The following is an 18,831-nucleotide window of genomic DNA, read 5'->3' as shown; positions in this document are numbered from 1 at the left end:
CTGGAACAGCCACAGACTTGAGGGACAGTGGGCTAGTCCTGGCGCTCCGAGAGGACAGCCCCCAGACCGTGGCCTGTGTCTACACCAGGGCTGACCTGGAGCAGGTGCCGAGACAAACGTGTGAAGTGAGTGAGTTATTTCACACAGACATAGCACAGCTCTTCCTCTCACTGATTCTGATAATGCCCAGGAGCTTCAATACCCTCGTCAGCTGCCCTTCCTCCCTTTGGAGGGCCGTGCGCCCTGAACTCAGACCTGGAGCCTAGTTTGAGGGGTGTGTCTGCTCTGAGGTTGTACCTCTGACTAAGCCCTCCATAGCCTCGGCCTCTGCAGGCCACCTATAGATCCAGGTGCAGGAGGCAGGAACTGTTAGGAATTCTTCGTCCCGTGGGCATTTGGGCCCTGGGCCATCGCAGCCCCCACCGTGCGACCAGCTTGCTGTCTGCTGCTGTTGCAGGTGTACGTGCTGAAGCGGCCACACGTGGACGAGTTCCTTCAGAGGATGGGGCAGCTTTTCGAGTGTGTGCTCTTCACCGCCAGCTTGGCCAAGGTGAGTCCTGCCCAGCCCTCCCTTCCCCGCCCACTAGCTGTCAGCCAGCCGTTTGTTCAGGTGGGGGAAGCTGTTTCTATGGTGACAGGTTCCCACCCCAGATGGGAAGGATGCAGGCCTTGCGCAGAGTGCCAGCTTCTGGGTTACCATGGTGACAGGGAGCACTTAGAGCACAGGCTCCATGAGGTTGCTGCACGCTCCTGAAGCTGGGTCGTCCGCAGATGGGAAATCACGAACATGTGCGGCATGACAGAGAAGGGGTGGCTGCGTGAGGCAGACCTGGGGGTGCACCTTACTTGTTGGCTGGCAACTGAGTGCTGGCCTCTGAGCCCTAGAGCCCCTGGATCAAGCTCATGCAGGTCTGAAGGAGAGGTAACCGCCAGCAATTCGCCCACAGGCACGGCGCGTTGAGAGTTGTGCCTCCACCCTAAGAGCTGTGTTTTTCTCTAGCCTCAGTTTCTTCTTCTGTAAAATGGGGACGATCCCGTCTACAAATGAGAGAACGCATCTGTAAACACAGTGTGGGGGCAAGTGTCTGACCTCCAACCCCACAAGGGGGAAGGAGAATGAAGATCAGCAGCCCGAGGCTGACTCCTATGAGGCGGGGATCAAACAGGTCTCCTCTCTCCTCCATCTTTACCAACTCTGACACCAGCCATCCCTCCCATGGCACTCTTGACTTCTCTGCTGGGCTCAGTAATTCACGGCAGTGACCACACAGAACTCACAGACCATACTCACGATTATGGGGTTTATTAGGGAAGTAACAGGTCACAGTTCAGGCTCAGGACCACTCAGGACACAGTTCTTCCGTCAGGACAGCCTCTCCCCGGCCGTGCTTGCAGGCACGCCTCTCCCTGGCCCTTGACCTCTGCGCAGAGTCACTCAGCTTTCTCTCTCCTGCCATTGCTTCTCACCATCTTCAGGGCCACAGCTTGCTCTTTCTCTGTCTCCTAGTCCCAGGAGCCTCCCAGCACGGGGATCCCAGGTCCAAAGAACGCATCAGCTCCTGACTGTTCCCCTTCCGCCTCTGGGGTGGCTCATTTCAAGCCCAGTGAGATGGCAAAACTGACCAGTCCCTTTAACCCATTGCCGTCGAGTCGACTCCGACTCATAGCAACCGTATAAGACAGGGTAGAACTGCCCTGTAGGGTTTCCAGGGAGCAGCTAGTGGATTCAAACTGTCGACCTTTTGGTTAGCAGCCGAGGTCTTAACCACTACACCCCCAGGGCTCCACCAATCCCTCTGATGGGCTATAATTACCTTATCACACAGTCCAACCCGATCGCCTGGGTGGGAGTTACAAGCTCATAGCTAGAAAGGCCACGCAAAAGTGACCCATCACACCACAGCATGTAAAGGGCTCGGCACAGTGTCTGACCATCTCCAGCAAGCACCCATTGAACACATCCTGCTACTTATGCTGTGCTGGGCACAGTCATGTGGGAGGTGCTCCTTTGGTCTGTTATTTATATCATGATTATTAATTGTGATAAAATAATTCAGACATCCTTTGGGTCCCATAGCTTGGTATGCATTTCCAACCCAGCATCCACACTGGCTCTTTTTGACCCAAAAGAGTGATTGCTTTGCCATGCCGACTGTTTAGGGAAGCTAGCGAGCTCACAGAACCCCCCCGCATGGTTAAGTCTCCCCACTTCACGAGTGCAGCGAAGATCCCGTGCTGTGTGCAGGGCAGAGGGGAGCCTTGTCATGACTGTCCCTCAGATCCTGACTCTGATGGGGCCAATGCCATTTTGTTGGTGGTGGCCGCCAGTGTCTCCACGGGCACCTCAGACACCCTGAGTGGCCCCAAAGACGAACCTTGTGCAACCAGGTTATCCATCTCCTGTCTAGACCTGCTCCAGGCAGACATGCAGCAGCTTCCTCCCCATGTCCTGTCTCTGGACGGCTCCCTCGCGTGCCCTGGCGCCTGCCCACACTCCCTTCCTCTCCTCTGTGTGTCAAGCACTCTGATTCTGGGTTCCCAGACTTACTGCCTTCCCAGCCTGGGCGTTCCTGGTTTGGTCCATCTCTTTGATGACCAAAATCAGAGAGCTTCACCTGCGCAATATTCTGCCGGCCTCATTGCCAGCCCTTAACGTGTGAGCCCCCAGAGAGGGAGCCCAGACGCAAGCCCCCAAGAGGGAGCCCGGATGTGTGCCCTATTTTTGCGTACTGAAATGCAAAAGTGGCCTCAGAGAAAACATCCTCTCTCCTCCTGAACAGTCTGGCAGATGAATGGTACAAGACTCATTGTGGTGTAGCGTCGTTGGTTCCTCTGGCAGTCCTCGGGGACACTGAGGAACCTGAAGTAATTACCAGAGAAATAACAAACAGGAAGATTGTGCCGGTGTTGGTGAACTGAGAGTCGTTTCTCCTTCGGCAGAATTGAAACGCCCTCCTTCCTTCGCATCACCCCCAGCACTAGCTTAGACATCCTCCTTCAGCCTCTTCCTGGACTGCTCCCACCTGCCCCTCCATCTGTCTCTCCATCCATCTCTCCATCCCCTCTCGCTGCTGCTCCAACCCGGTGACAGAATCCACGCCACAGGCAGCCTTTCTCCCTCTCCTGGCACACCTGTTCTGCTGCCAGATGGGCACTCCCCATTCTTGGCTCTGGGCTCAGCTCCCAGGCTCCCAGGCCATGGGCCTTTCTGCACCCGACCCAGTGGCCTGTGGGAGCCCCAAGCTGACGGTCAGAGCCCTCTGTTCCTTCCTTCATTCATTCATCCAACAAATATTTACTTAGTACCTGTGTGTCAGACACTGAACCAGGCCCTGGGGTGATAGCAGAGAACAAGAGACAAACTCCTTACCTGCGTGAAGCTTACATGCCCCACGTCCATCTGAGGGCGTGGCGCCTCAGATTAAGATGCCACCCCCCGGGTTAGTGGTTGAAGGGAAATTGATCATCTTTTTCCATAGGTAGCCTTTGGTCCCTGGCCTCACCACCAGAAATCACAGTGCCCTGAGCACTCCCCTCACCTGGTCAGTAGGGAAAACAGCGTGCTGATGGGTGCTGCTCTCTCAGGATGTCCATGGGGACAGAGGACTTTCCCCTGGAGACGGTGCTGCTGCGGGTAGCCCTGTAGGGCCGTCCTGCGGCTGTACCAGCATTTGTGCTACACCCGGGAGCTGGTGGGCATTTCCACTACTGGCCTTCCCGACACCACAGCCTCGTGCGCCCCCCACCCTGGCAGTCGCTGGGCCCCTGGGAGCCCTGGCCGTCCTCCTCGGTCTGGTCTTGCCACTGGTGGCCTCACAGCAGGCCTGCAACTGTCACCCTTTTGCCTCCAGTCTGGCCCACTCTTTTGGACATCTTCATTTACGGGGGATGTTCTCTTGGGGATCACTTTGTATTTTTTGTCCAGTTCAGCCTGCTTTGAAGAAGACCCTTCCCTTCTTCCTTTCCCCCAGGCCACGAGAGGGGGTCGAGCAGAATGAGCTGGGCTCAAGCTCCCTGTCGTAAAACTCCTGGGTTCCACCCTGTCACAGCCAGGAGCTGGTCTGGCTCAGCTGCCAGAGGACCTCTAGGGGGCACACCACAGGCCAGCTGCAAAGTCGGCTCACTGACTGATGGCACTCATTGTTACTGAGCTCCTGCTACGGGCTGGGCACCGTGAGGTGCTGGGGATGTGGTGAACACAACAGGCAGGGTCTGTGCCCTGGTGAACGAAGAGAAAATAAAATAACCCCACATGGTGATCAACTGTGAGGAAATGACTGGGAGGTGATAAAGAGTATCAGAAAGGAAGATAGACGGCGGACTCTAGATAGGCCCTGAGGGGAACCAAGATCTGATCAGAGAGATGGCCACGCAAAGAGCTGGGGGAGAATGTCCCACACGAGAGGACACACGGAGCAGAGGCCCTGCCATGCTCTGAGGTAAAGCCATGAGGTATCAGGGCCCCTGCAGCTGAGATGGTACCAGGCTCACGGTAAGGCGTTGGGCTTTTACTCCAAGTGCGGCAGGCGGCCTGTGGAGAGTTGTCAGCAGGGGAGTGACATGGTCTGACTTATGTTTCCAGCGGCCACTCTGGCAGCTGTGAGGTGGATGGGCTAGAAGGGAGGGCCAGAGGGAAGAGCGAGACTCCTCGGAAGGCCAGAGGTTAGAGGCCGAGACCAGGACAGTGATGGTGTAGAGGAAGGCAGGTGGAGCTGAGATAGTTTTGGAGATGGAACGGAACAAGTTCTGATGGAGTGGACGTGAGAAGCAAGAGAAATGGAAGAATCTAGTGCTGTCCCACATACACGTGAGGGAAATAACCAGGATCCTAAAACACATTCAGCTTTTGTGCGTGTGTGTGTGTGATTTAGATGAAAGTTTACAGAACAAATTTGCTTCTCGTTAAACACTTAATACACAAACTGTTTTGTGATATTGGCTGCCACCCCCTCAATGTGTCAACAGTTTCTCCCCTTCTCCACCCCAGGCTCTCTGTTTCCGGTCGTCCAGTTTTCCTGTCCCCTCCTGCCTTCTCATCTTTGTTTTTGGGCTCGTGTGCCCATTGGTCTCGTATACACGATTGAACTGTGAAGCACGTTCCTCACGTGTATCATTGTTGGCCCTATAAACCTGTCTAATCTTTGGCTGAAGGGTGAACCTCAGGAGTGGCTTCAGTACTGAATTAAAAGGGTGTCCAGGGGCAAAATTCTTGGCGTTTCTCCAGTCTCTGTCAGACCAGCGAGCTTGTTTTTTTTGTTTGTTTCTGAATTTGACTTTTGTTCTACATTTTCCTTCCTCTCTGCCCAGGACTGTCTGTTTTGATCTCTGCCACCTAATTGTTCTGGGCTCGGTCTAGTGGAGGCTGTGGTAGTTGTGGTCCATTAGTCACGTGGACTAATCTTTTTGCTTGTGTCTCTGGTCTTCTTCATTCTCCTTTGCTCCAGCTGGAATGGGACCAGTAGATGTATCTTAGGTGGCCGCTCACAGGCTTTTAAGACCCCAGTCATTACTCACCACGGTCAGTTGTAGAACACTGTCTTTATGCCAGTTGAGCTAGATGTCCCCCAAGATCACAGTCCTAGCCCTCAGCCCAGTAGCTCAGTCTCTCAGGGCATCCACATTTAGTCTTTTTGTATCTCCTTTTTAAAAAGGAATATGGATCTCACTGCAGTAAGTCAGGGGTTCTGGGCTCTTTCAGGTGCCCAGCCTTTATTGTGATGTCTGTCTTCCAGTATGCAGACCCTGTGGCTGACCTGCTGGACCGCTGGGGTGTGTTCCGGGCCCGGCTCTTCAGAGAATCCTGCGTGTTCCATCGCGGGAACTACGTGAAGGACCTCAGTCGCCTTGGACGGGAGCTGAGCAAAGTGATAATCGTGGACAACTCGCCTGCCTCCTACATCTTCCATCCTGAGAATGCAGTGAGTAACCCCAACGAGAGAGAATGCGGGGCTTCATCTAAGCTTTCTGACTGCCAAGAAAGCACCACTTTATTTCTTTTTTTTGCAAAATATATTGTTTTTACTTTTCTGTTTAGTCAATCATAACTTCTTAAAGTTGTTTAAAAACAGCAGTTCCTTTTTTTGACTATTGTTTGATTTTAGGCAAGCTCCACTTTTTTAGCACCTAGAGAAGCTCTCTTGGCCTTTTTCTTGGTGAAATCCCTACCCCTTAGCAGTACATGACATGGACCAAGTTACTGAACTTTGTGGGCTTCAGTTGCCTCATCTGTCAAAGGGGGGGGGATATGGAGGTGCCTATCTCATTCTTGGGGGATTCGGTAAGGCGCAGTGCATGAAAAGTGCCTGGGATACAGGAAGTACTCAGTACGCCTGTATCTTCTCATTAGCATGTTTAGTGTCTGTCTTAGTCATCTAGTGCTGCTATAACAGAAGCACCCCAACTGCATGGCTTCAACAAACAGGAAGTTATTCTCTCACAGTCTAGGAGGCTAAAGTCCAAATTCAGGGTGCCAGCTCCAGGGGGAAGGCATTCTGTCTCTGTCGGCTCTAGGGGAAGGTCCTTGTCATCAATCTCCTCCTGGTCTAAGAGCTTCTCAGCATAGGGACCCTTGGTCCAAAAGATGCGCTCTGCCCCCGCATTTTTTTCTTGGTGGCAGGAGGTCCATTTCCTCTCTGCTTGCTTCTCTCTTTTATATATCAAAGGAGGTTGACTCGAGATACAACCTGATCCTGTAGATTGAGTCCTACCTCATTAACATCATAGAAGTTAGCATTTATAACACATACAATAATTATGTCAGATCACAAAATGGAGGACAGCCACACAGTACTGGGAATCATGGCCTAGCCAAGTTGACACACATTTTGGGGGGACACAAGTCAATCCATAAAAGTACTGTTATTGAGAAGGGTCTGTCTGTCAGTAACCCCATGGAGCTGACTGCTGCCCCAGGCTTCATGACCCATGTGGACTCAGAAGGCCTGAGTGACCTCTGCAACAGACTTTTTTTTGTGTGTGATGAATGAAACACTTCAGTAAGGTTTCCAGATAGGGCTGTCAGGTTCTACAGCCTCATAATGATGTCTAGGAAATACACAGTGGGAATATTTTCTACATAAAACTCTGTGAAGTAGGGCAGCCTCTGGGTGCCTGCTCACTCACTGGGTACAGCACAGCTCTGAGAACAGAACCAGTGTTTCCAGGGGAAGGAGAAGTCAGCCAGGCCTCTGGTGACTGCTCACCTTCAACAGCAGCCACCACGCCACACCCTCAGCTGAGGCAGGTTAACCAGGAGAGAATGCGTCCTCCCAAACCCAGGCTTCTCAGACTCAAGATATCCTACAGAAAGTCCTTTCCTTGAGTCCAGAACTCTATAGCCCCACTTGTAACAAAAAAAAAAAAAAAAGAAAGAAAATATTCTAAACTAGGTATAATTCATCAAAAACCAACAAACCCATTGCTGTCTATTCCGACTCACAGCGACCCTGTAGGACAGAGTAGAACTGCCCTGTAGGCTTTCCAAGGAGCAATTGGTGGGTTCGAACTGCCAACCTTTTGATTAGCAGCCGAGCTCTTAACCACTGCGCCACCAGGGCCCTGTAACAGATAAGGGCTACTTTCTAATATAGTCACAATTCCATTCACACCAGACAAAATTAACAGTTCCTTAATTTTATTTTATATCCAAACTCTTTATATTTCCCCTAGAATCTGACAATGTTTTCTTACCCTTGGAATGTTTGAATCAGGACCCAAGCAAGGGCCACACATTGCTTTGGTTAATATGTCTCAATTCTTCTGTCATCTTGACACTTCTTCCCCCCGCCCCACCCCCTTTTTTTTCCATGCCATTTATTCCTTGAAGAAACCCTGATCATGGTCTTGTAGAAATTTCCTAAATTCTGAATTTATCTACCAGTAGTCTCCTGGTGGTTAACATCGTCCTCTATCCCTCATATTTTCTTTAAACAAGTAGTTAGACCTCTGCGGTATTGTTTTTTTTTTCCCAAGAATACAGCATAAGTTGTAAGCGTTATAGTTTACGTGGCTTCACATCAAGAGGTGCAGAATGTCAGGTTATCCCCCTTTTAATGACTTAAAACTGATCGTTGGGTCCAGCTCATTCGTTTGCAAATGGAAGAGTTGAAGAAAAAGGCCCAAGTCCTTAGGGTTCTTTCCTCATTCAGGGCCCCTGTGGACTCCAGATCAGCCTTTGCCTGATGACTGTCACTGCCTCCGTCCACTGTCCCGTTAAGAATTGCAAAATGGTGGTTTCTAAATCCTGTCATTCCTTCTGCGTTCATTGGCAGGAATTCTTCTGTTTAAAAAAAAAATGGAACTTAGCCTCATCCTCTGCTGATTACCCTCAAGCACAGCTGGAATGTTTGAATGAGGAAGGAACCCTAAAGACTTAGGCCTTTTTCTTCAATTCTTTCATTTTCAAACGAATGAGTTGCTGCTTTAGCGATCTTCAGAAGTAACCAATGATTTTTTTCTTTTTTTCACTATCACATCATGAGCTCATGAATTTTTATGTCTTTGATTGTTCCAATCCAGTACATTTATTATGCTGTTTGATACTCGGATTTTCCCATCAGCAGTGGAAACCCTTTCAAATAACAATAGTTTTTGATAGTTTTCTTGCTTTCTGGCACAGGGTGTTCCAGGCTTATCTTGTTCATTCCTGCTTCAGCCCTGGAGTTGGCCATTTCTCTGTGGAGCCCTGGTTCCCAGCAGTGGAAAGGGTGTTCGGAACGCATGACATAGCTGCCAGGGGTCCTCATTGCTTCTGTGCTATCTTTTGCTTCTAGACCTTTTGACTGGAGAAAGATACCCACGAACCACTGCCATCGAGTCGATTCCAACTCAAAGCAACCCTATAGGACAGAGTAGAACTGCCCCATAGAGTTTCCAAGGAGCACCTGGCGGATTTGAACTGCTGTCCTCTTGGTTAGCAGCCTTAGCACTTAACCACTGTGCCACCAGCGTTTTCAGAGAAAGATAAAAAATACATATTTTTAGAAAGGAAACTAGCTCATAAATTCAGTGGTTTTTCCAGTTCAGCTTAAGAGTTTTTACTTCTTTGTTTTTGTATTTGTATCTCTCTTGAGCTGAAACTCTTGGTTCCTAAAGATATTAACATAATTACATATTTGGTTTATTGTATATCTGTTGCCGTTGATTCCGACTCATAGTGACCCTGCAGAACAGGGTAGAACTGCCCTATAGCGTACACAAGGAGCGGCTGGTGGATTTGAACTGCTGACCTTTCGGTGTGCAGTGAAGCTCGTAACCACTGCATCACCAGAGCTCCGTATATAACACGACATTGGCCAATTCAGAATTTTTCACATGTACAGTTTAATGACACTGATTACGTTAATCACGTACAACCAACGCCAGAGTCCGTAGCCAGATTTCTCACCACCATGAACAGGAGCTCAGTGTGGGCTAAACAGCGACCCCCTCCCGCCCTGGGGACCACTCAGCTAAACAACGACCCCCTCCCGCCCTGGTGACCACTCGGCTAAACAGCGACCCCCTCCCGCCCTGGTGACCACTCGGCTAAACAGCGACCCCCTCCCGCCCTGGTGACCACTCGGCTAAACAGCGACCCCCTCCCGCCCTGGTGACCACTCGGCTAAACAGCGACCCCCTCCCGCCCTGGTGACCACTCGGCTAAACAGCGACCCCCTCCCCCCCGGTGACCACTCGGCTAAACAGCGACCCCCTCCCGCCCTGGTGACCACTCGGCTAAACAGCGACCCCCTCCCGCCCTGGTGACCACTCGGCTAAACAGCGACCCCCTCCCCCCCGGTGACCACTCGGCTAAACAGCGACCCCCTCCCGCCCTGGTGACCACTCAGCTAAACAACGACCCCCTCCCGCCCTGGTGACCACTCGGCTAAACAGCGACCCCCTCCCGCCCGGTGACCACTCGGCTAAACAGCGACCCCCTCCCGCCCTGGGGACCACTCGGCTAAACAGCGACCCCCTCCCCCCCGGTGACCACTCGGCTAAACAGCGACCCCCTCCCGCCCTGGTGACCACTCGGCTAAACAGCGACCCCCTCCCGCCCTGGTGACCACTCGGCTAAACAGCGACCCCCTCCCCCCCGGTGACCACTCGGCTAAACAGCGACCCCCTCCCGCCCTGGTGACCACTCGGCTAAACAGCGACCCCCTCCCGCCCTGGGGACCACTCGGCTAAACAGCGACCCCCTCCCGCCCGGTGACCACTCGGCTAAACAGCGACCCCCTCCCGCCCGGTGACCACTCGGCTAAACAGCGACCCCCTCCCCCCCGGTGACCACTCGGCTAAACAGCGACCCCCTCCCGCCCTGGTGACCACTCGGCTAAACAGCGACCCCCTCCCGCCCTGGGGACCACTCGGCTAAACAGCGACCCCCTCCCGCCCTGGGGACCACTCGGCTAAACAGCGACCCCCTCCCGCCCGGTGACCACTCGGCTAAACAGCGACCCCCTCCCCCCCGGTGACCACTCGGCTAAACAGCGACCCCCTCCCGCCCTGGGGACCACTCGGCTAAACAGCGACCCCCTCCCGCCCGGTGACCACTCGGCTAAACAGCGACCCCCTCCCCCCCGGTGACCACTCGGCTAAACAGCGACCCCCTCCCCCCCGGTGACCACTCGGCTAAACAGCGACCCCCTCCCGCCCTGGTGACCACTCGGCTAAACAGCGACCCCCTCCCCCCCGGTGACCACTCGGCTAAACAGCGACCCCCTCCCGCCCTGGTGACCACTCGGCTAAACAGCGACCCCCTCCCCCCCGGTGACCACTCGGCTAAACAGCGACCCCCTCCCCCCCGGTGACCACTCGGCTAAACAGCGACCCCCTCCCGCCCTGGTGACCACTCGGCTAAACAGCGACCCCCTCCCGCCCTGGGGACCACTCGGCTAAACAGCGACCCCCTCCCGCCCTGGGGACCACTCGGCTAAACAGCGACCCCCTCCCGCCCGGTGACCACTCGGCTAAACAGCGACCCCCTCCCGCCCAGTGACCACTCGGCTAAACAGCGACCCCCTCCCCCCCGGTGACCACTCGGCTAAACAGCGACCCCCTCCCGCCCTGGTGACCACTCGGCTAAACAGCGACCCCCTCCCGCCCTGGGGACCACTCGGCTAAACAGCGACCCCCTCCCCCCCGGTGACCACTCGGCTAAACAGCGACCCCCTCCCCCCCGGTGACCACTCGGCTAAACAGCGACCCCCTCCCGCCCGGTGACCACTCGGCTAAACAGCGACCCCCTCCCGCCCTGGGGACCACTCGGCTAAACAGCGACCCCCTCCCGCCCGGTGACCACTCGGCTAAACAGCGACCCCCTCCCCCCCGGTGACCACTCGGCTAAACAGCGACCCCCTCCCCCCCGGTGACCACTCGGCTAAACAGCGACCCCCTCCCGCCCTGGTGACCACTCGGCTAAACAGCGACCCCCTCCCGCCCTGGGGACCACTCGGCTAAACAGCGACCCCCTCCCGCCCGGTGACCACTCGGCTAAACAGCGACCCCCTCCCCCCCGGTGACCACTCGGCTAAACAGCGACCCCCTCCCGCCCTGGGGACCACTCGGCTAAACAGCGACCCCCTCCCGCCCTGGTGACCACTCGGCTAAACAGCGACCCCCTCCCCCCCGGGGACCACTCGTAAGCTTTGGTCTCTAGCCGTTTGCCTGTCCTGGATACTTCACAGGAGTGAGGTAACAGAACACTGGTCCTTCTGTGATAGAGGAAGTGGCCACTAACCCTTACAGTATTCAATCAAATTACAGAATGAATTTTCATGTCCCTGAGCTGTCTTTGGAGCCCTGGTGGTGTAGTGGTTAAGAACTTGGCTGCTAACCAAAGGTTGGCAGTTCAAGTCTGCCACCCGCTTCTTGGAAACCCTATGGGGTGGTTCTACTCTGTCCTGTAGTGTCGCTGTGAGTCGGAATCAACTCGAGGGCAACAGGCTTTTTTTTAAAGCTGTCTTTAGATTTGTAAAAAAAGGGCCAAAAATGTTACTTTAAAATTTTTTTTTTTTGTATCCCCAAATTTCTTTTTGCGTCTCTTCTTTGGACTTTGGCTACCCCCTCGACCTCCCCTCCCGACCCCTCTGCCTGAAACCAAGGAAGACGCCTCTCTTTGCCAGTGGCTTCAGAGTGCCCCGAAATTTTATACTTGTGCTGTTCACTGCTCACTGCTAAGCATGGGAGGAGATTCTCCCTTTCTCTGTGCCCTGCAGCATGGCCCCAGTAGCCCCAGGCAGAGGTCGCCCCAGGCGGGCTCCCCGGTATTTGTGGTTGTCCGGTAGCCTCCGAGTGCTCTGCGGGGTGAAGAGCGGGTTTGATGCAATGGAAAGTACTGTTTGAAACTGGCAAGTAGCAGGGATAGTCCTGGCGTATTGTGCACTCAGGCGGAAGCGTTCAGACTGGATGTGCTTAACTTTGCCTTCATGAGCCGTCGAAGGCCGTCTCCCAAACCAGGTGGCTTTGGGTTGACCTTGGCTGGAACAGACAAAGTAGTGATGGTGATGGTGGTTTCTAGACACCAGCCTCCTTACCAAAGAAAACGTAAGAGGTGCCAGGAGCCCAGGCAGCTAGGAGCAGCCCCCAGCCCGGATCCAGCTCTGCTGCCCCTCCACTGTCTTCCAGGTGCCTGTGCAGTCCTGGTTTGATGACATGACGGACACGGAGCTGCTGGACCTCATCCCCTTCTTCGAGGGCCTGAGCCGTGAGGACGACGTGTATAGTATGCTGCACAGACTCTGCAATAGGTAGCCCCGGCCTCTGCGCCCCGCCCGCACGCTCTGGGGACCCGCCAGGCCCAGCTCCTCCTCGGGAGCGGAAGCAAGGCCACCCTGCTCCAGGCCGCGGGGTGAACGTGGCCATCGCTACCTGTTGGTTTTTGGTTTTGTTTTTGTTTTTTTTAAAGAACAGAAACAACTATTTTAAAAAGAACTCTTTTAATGAATTTCGTAAAGGGACGTGCATTTTACTGGGTTTGCTTTTCTGAAAACATACCAGAAAGAAAAAACTGGTTAAAAAAAAAGCTTGATACCTATCAGACTTTCTGTCAAGTATCGTCCCCTTCTGCCCCAGCTCGGAGCAGCCGACCTGACTCCGAATCTCTTGCCAGGATGAAGTGCCTTTCTGAATGTTATTTTAAGCTGAGAGTTAATTTTTCTACGCAGCATATTTCCAGACATCTTTTAGTCTTTTATTGTCTTAGATGCGCTAAAAAGATAAACATCACAATTTTCTAGAACCTGATATCGGGGTGGGGGGGTTGGTGAGGGAGGGGAGGGAGCCGTAGAGCCTATTTCCCAACAGGTGTGGCTTTGCTCTGGCGACCTGTGGCACGCGGCGGGGTTGGCTCCTGATCGGGAGGCTTTTTGTGACTGTCTCATTGTCTCCACTGATTTCTAACCTGGTGTGGGACGTATCTGCAGCCATCCGGCTCCACCCTCTAGGAAATGACAGATATTTTATATTATTAGTTCTGACGGTGATAGATTTGTCTCAAGGTCACCTTTTCCCCTTGGAAAGTGACGTCATGTCACTTTTGGTTTCACACTACTGCCATCCTTGTGTGTTTTTTGTTTCATTGTTGCAGTCGTTACTGTTTTGGGTAGAGAAGTCACAAGATATCCTAAAACCCTTAGATATATATATACCTAAAAAAAAAAAAAAAAATCCGTTCATTGATTTTTAAACCTTTCCTTTCCAAAAGCCGGATACACATGGAGCTGTCTGGGGATTTTCTTTGCTGCTACCGAGCTGCCACCAAATGGAATTGACCAGCGGCTGTTACACTGTTATTTGCCACTGTGCCTATGCTCAGAATACGCTCACGGCTAAGCTGCAAACGTGGACAGGCTCAGAACAGAGGTGGCCCGTCCCATTGCAGACGCACCAACCATGTCCCTTCTTCCTGGCCCCAGCCAGTGGGAATTCAGACAGGCATAAAGACAAAGGGCCGAGAGTACACACAGGGGTGGCTGTCATTTCACACAGCAGTCAACACCCACTGACTGTTCTTTCCTGAGAAACTGTGGCCTCAACCAGCCACCAAGCCCATGTGGCCCGAGTCCGTCTCTTGGTCTTCTCCACTGAAGCACAGCCTATTTCTGAGCCAAGGGTTGAGGAAGCCTGTCCAGGTGTAGGACTCACCGCCCGAGCCGTGAGAAGGAGGGATTCCCTCCCCTATGCTGGGGCCCCCTGCAGCCTTTCGCAGTGACGTGTTTGAGCAGTGCCATGATCCTTGTTGGACAACAAGACAGTCTATAAAGTATTTTTTTTAATAATTAAAAAGAACCCTTTGGTGTTGGCACCATCGCCTTAGTTCTCTGTGGGCTGGTCCTCGGCTGGCGACTGGTGGGTGAAACTGTCACCAACAAGACTGGAAATTTGGGGTCAAAGTAAAGTTTCTTTTTTGCTTTCATTCACAAAGTAACAAAGCCAGCTGCCAACCAGGTCCTCTTAACAGCACTTTGGTCTGTGGACTGCTCTCCATTCAGAACAGAAGTAAGTATTCAGGGGTAACCAAGTCCCCCAACATTCTAAGTGTTCCGAACCCAGTAATCCACACGCCAGTTAAAACGGAAACAGTCCCTTGCTGGGCACTTCCAAGATGACAGTTAGGTGGCAGATTGCATACGCCATAAAACTTTATTTGGAACACTCTTGTTCAGTGAACCCGCTGCCTTAAATGTCTTGAATGTTGCAGTCAAGTGTCAGTCATGTGTTGAAATCCACACACAAACAGACCCTGGTGGAGAGCCTTAGACCCTCTCCCGGGCCCCCTTCTTCATAGGCATCACAGGGTCTTATTTGGAGGAGGGGGCAGAGAGGACTGAAGTTCTAGAATATTTCAGGGGAACAGAACCTAGGAATCGTGCTCCACTGACAGGTGGAGTGAAGACACTTGGCGGGCTCGAGCCAGACCCTTCATCCAATTGTTCCTGAACCCGTGAGCACCATTGCACTAGGCCAGCACAGAGCTATGGGGACGGAGCCCAGCTCCTGCCACCACAGACAGAATGTCTTGGGGGGGGCCAGCAAACCCTCCGAGGGCTCTAGAATCTGTGCACCTTATCTGACCATACCCCAAAATTCCATTGTTATTTTAACCCCTGGTTTTGCTTTATGTACATAATCAAAATATCTATCTATATATATAGATATATATTTTTAATCATCTACATATAAATGAAGCAATAGAATCCTAACCTAAGGTCAAGAAATGAGATGAATGTTTGGGTTTTTTTTTTTTTTTTTTAAGGTAAATACGGGTATTGTTTTTAATTATTACCTTTTATTAAATTGTGGGCTTTAAAACTTAATGAAACGTGTTAGCGCTTTCTCTGTGCCATGTATTCCCCATGTTACCAAAACAACCCGAAGCTCTTTTAGCCAAAAGGAAAGTCTAACCTACTGAGTTTCCACCGGCCTTTCTGTACAGGGTTAAAACATAGTCTCCTGGATGAGTATGTTTTACGTTAAGACCTGGGACAGGAGACTTGGGCTCATGGAGCCCAGCCCGCTACCATGTGCTGGAAATTCTGGCCGGGCCTCGAGTGGAGGTGCCCAGGCCCTGGGGAGGCCATTAGCACTGTCTTCCATTGCCCTGGAATCCTACCTGTCCGTCTGCGGTTTCACCCATTTTGCTGTTTGTAAACGATGCATTTGTACGCTAAAAGGGACTATCGCCTACTGCCGGTGGGCGGGAAGCTCCTTGATGTGGTACAGTCTTGATGAGCTTGTTTTGAGGACACCTGGATGCCCTGATGACACTCGTCATTTTTGCAGCACTCGGACTTGTGTAAAAAGAAGAAGTCTGTAAGTCTGTCTAACCTGGCGACGTTTTCCAGGCCTGTCCTGAAGAGATGGCTTTCTAATAAAATCCAGAACCGCACAGCCCTCTGGTCAAACACTCGTGACGTTTGTGCCTCTGCTCTTAAAGGTGCTGTGATGGACAGTTGGCAATGCCAGGGCTCCAGAAGAGTGGAGTGGCCTGAAGTGAGGTGCTGTGATGGACAGTTGGCAATGCCAGGGCTCCAGAAGAGTGGAGTGGCCTGAAGTGAGGTGCTGTGATGGACAGTTGGCAATGCCAGGGCTCCAGAAGAGTGGAGTGGCCTGAAGTGCTTGCAGTTACCTGTGTAGAACGGGCTGGCTGCCTCTGCTCCCCTTTTACTGTAATTTGATCGCGTCTGTCCTGTTCCATTCTCCCGGGAGCTTCTCTGCAGACAGACACCCCGAGGCAGTGGGGATGCTGGTGTCTGGGTAGTCATGGGTTTCTGCTGGACATCCAAATGTGGTGAACAACACGGTGTGACTTGGGAAATCCCACATGTGGAATGTGCACGTTTCCAGGGCCGAGTACTGTCACTCGAGGTTTGCAATGATTTCTTCCTGCCAAAAATAAACATGTGAATCTGCGCTCTCCTGTGGCTTGACTGCTTCTCCAGTGGCAGCGCTTCTCCCCCGCCCCCCGTTCTCCCCCCAGCGTAGCCTCCAGTCTCCTGGCACCCCCGCTTTTGGGAGACAGGGTGGATGGGAGCAGGGCTGCAGGAGCCTCAGGCCTTGACCCAAGGGGGCAGCTAGAAAACCAATCTACCCAAATCGTCGGTCACCCCAAAGGGCTTAGGACAGGTGGGCTCCCTCTCCACAGACAGAAGCAGCCTGGCTTATCATCCTCACCTCCAGCCAGTGAGAGGGGCAGCAGGTCCCCCCGCTGGGGACCCCTGGTAGGGCCTTGGGCAGGCCTCACCCCTCTCAGGACTCAGATTCTTCATCGACCAAAAAATCCATTGCTGTCGTGTCGATTCCGACTCACAGTGACCCTAAAAACAGAGCAGAACTGCTCCATAGGGTTTCCAAGGAGCAGCTGATGGATTCGAACTGCCGACCTTTTGGTTAACAGTCAAGCTCCTAACCACTGGCTCAGATTCTTCATGATCATGCCCGATTCGGCTAACAAAACACCAAAACCCGCTGCCGTCAAGTCAACTCTGACTTGTAGGGACCCTATACCAGTGTCAGCAATCTCGGCAGATGGGTCTTACCTCTGTTTTGTGGTTGAGGAAACAGGCCAGCAAGACGAAGCTCTGCAGCCCACCCTGTCTTGCCACAGGGCCCCGGGCTTCTGTCAGGCATATGTACTCATCCAGAACAATATGGGAGGGTGTGTGTGTCAGCCCAGGAGACCTAATCTTTCCCCAGAGACAAAACCCCAAATATCCCACGGCCAGCCTCTGCCATCCTCTCTAGGTACACGCCTGCTCACCGACAGACCGGTCACTCTGATGTCCTCCCCGGGCGGGGCTCCTGGGCTGTCTGTCTCTTCTCTGCTCCCGTGCCCTCTCTTCCCTCCCCTCAGCCTTACTGACATTGCCCCGTGCCCATGACTGCTTCACACCTGTGCATACAAGCAAACAGACAAATGGGTGTGAATCACAGCTGCCCCTGAAGCTTCCATGTCCCTGTGAGTAACCACAGATCCTGAGCAGGTGGGCAGGAGGTACAGGTGCCTAAAAGGTCTCTTAACTGGGATTTGAGAGTACCGGGATTTCAGGAAGATGGGAAGGGGGCGGCTGGGAACAGCAGGAAGATGGCAAGGGGGCGGCTGGGAACAGCAGGAAGATGGGAAGGGGGCGGCTGGGAACAGCAGGAAGATGGCAAGGGGGCGGCTGGGAACAGCAGGAAGATGGCAAGGGGGCGGCTGGGAACAGCAGGAAGATGGCAAGGGGGCGGCTGGGAACAGCAGGAAGATGGCAAGGGGGCGGCTGGGAACAGCAGGAAGATGGCAAGGGGGCGGCTGGGAACAGCAGGAAGATGGCAAGGGGGCGGCTGGGAACAGCAGGAAGATGGCAAGGGGGCGGCTGGGAACAGCAGGAAGATGGCAAGGGGGCGGCTGGGAACAGCAGGAAGATGGCAAGGGGGCGGCTGGGAACAGCAGGAAGATGGCAAGGGGGCGGCTGGGAACAGCAGGAAGATGGCAAGGGGGCGGCTGGGAACAGCAGGAAGATGGCAAGGGGGCGGCTGGGAACAGCAGGAAGATGGCAAGGGGGCGGCTGGGAACAGCAGGAAGATGGCAAGGGGGCGGCTGGGAACAGCAGGAAGATGGCAAGGGGGCGGCTGGGAACAGCAGGAAGATGGCAAGGGGGCGGCTGGGAACAGCAGGAAGATGGCAAGGGGGCGGCTGGGAACAGCAGGAAGATGGCAAGGGGGCGGCTGGGAACAGCAGGAAGATGGCAAGGGGGCGGCTGGGAACAGCAGGAAGATGGCAAGGGGGCGGCTGGGAACAGCAGGAAGATGGCAAGGGGGCGGCTGGGAACAGCAGGAAGATGGCAAGGGGGCGGCTGGGAACAGCAGGAAGATGGCAAGGGGGCGGCTGGGAACAGCAGGAAGATGGCAAGGGGGCGGCTGGGAACAGCAGGAAGATGGCAAGGGGGCGGCTGGGAACAGCAGGAAGATGGCAAGGGGGCCTGGGAATGACACACTGGCTGGGTGAGGGGTACACTAGGGGCTTGTGGCAGAGTCCCCTGAGTAACCTGGGGTGCTCGCATGGCAAATCCAACCCGCCCCATGCCAGGGCTGGCAGTGGGTCGATGGCTGCTCAAGGCCTGGCATGGACACCAGCTTGACCTCCAAGGAGACACACTGGACCTCAGTCCCTCAGGTTGAGGACATGCAGGCCCCAGAGCGCACCACCCCAAATCCCCATTGCAGGCCCATCAGCTGGTTCAGTGGCTCTCCGTTCTAACTGCACGTTAGAATCACCCAGGGGCTCTTAAAAGCCTAGATCCCTGGTCCCAGCCCAAACCACTGACATCCGGGTCTCAGGGAAGATACCTGCAGCATGTTTAACTGCCC

The 18,831-nt window shown here is 53.7% G+C and overlaps 1 protein-coding gene across 5 annotated transcripts in view; it reads left to right on the top strand.

The window, feature by feature from the left end:
• Positions 1 to 16,425, top strand: part of CTDSPL (CTD small phosphatase like) — a 141,644-nt gene extending 125,219 nt beyond the window's left edge. For 2 of the 5 annotated variants that reach the window (XM_049871103.1, XM_049871102.1), the window contains 4 exons: positions 458 to 550; positions 5,733 to 5,918; positions 12,610 to 12,731; positions 13,688 to 16,034. In XM_049871103.1, the coding sequence (XP_049727060.1) occupies positions 458 to 550; positions 5,733 to 5,918; positions 12,610 to 12,731; positions 13,688 to 13,754 (468 nt within the window). In that variant the 3' untranslated portion in view covers positions 13,755 to 16,034. The other 3 variants (XM_049871106.1, XM_049871104.1, XR_007515714.1) reach the window with 2 other exon arrangements.
• Positions 16,426 to 18,831: the final 2,406 nt, after the last annotated feature.

Source organism: Elephas maximus, chromosome 27 (assembly GCF_024166365.1).
Source record: "Elephas maximus indicus isolate mEleMax1 chromosome 27, mEleMax1 primary haplotype, whole genome shotgun sequence".
Taxonomy (NCBI): domain Eukaryota; kingdom Metazoa; phylum Chordata; class Mammalia; order Proboscidea; family Elephantidae; genus Elephas; species Elephas maximus.
Note: the sequence above shows the minus strand (reverse complement) of the source record. Positions and strands in the feature narration are given on the sequence as shown.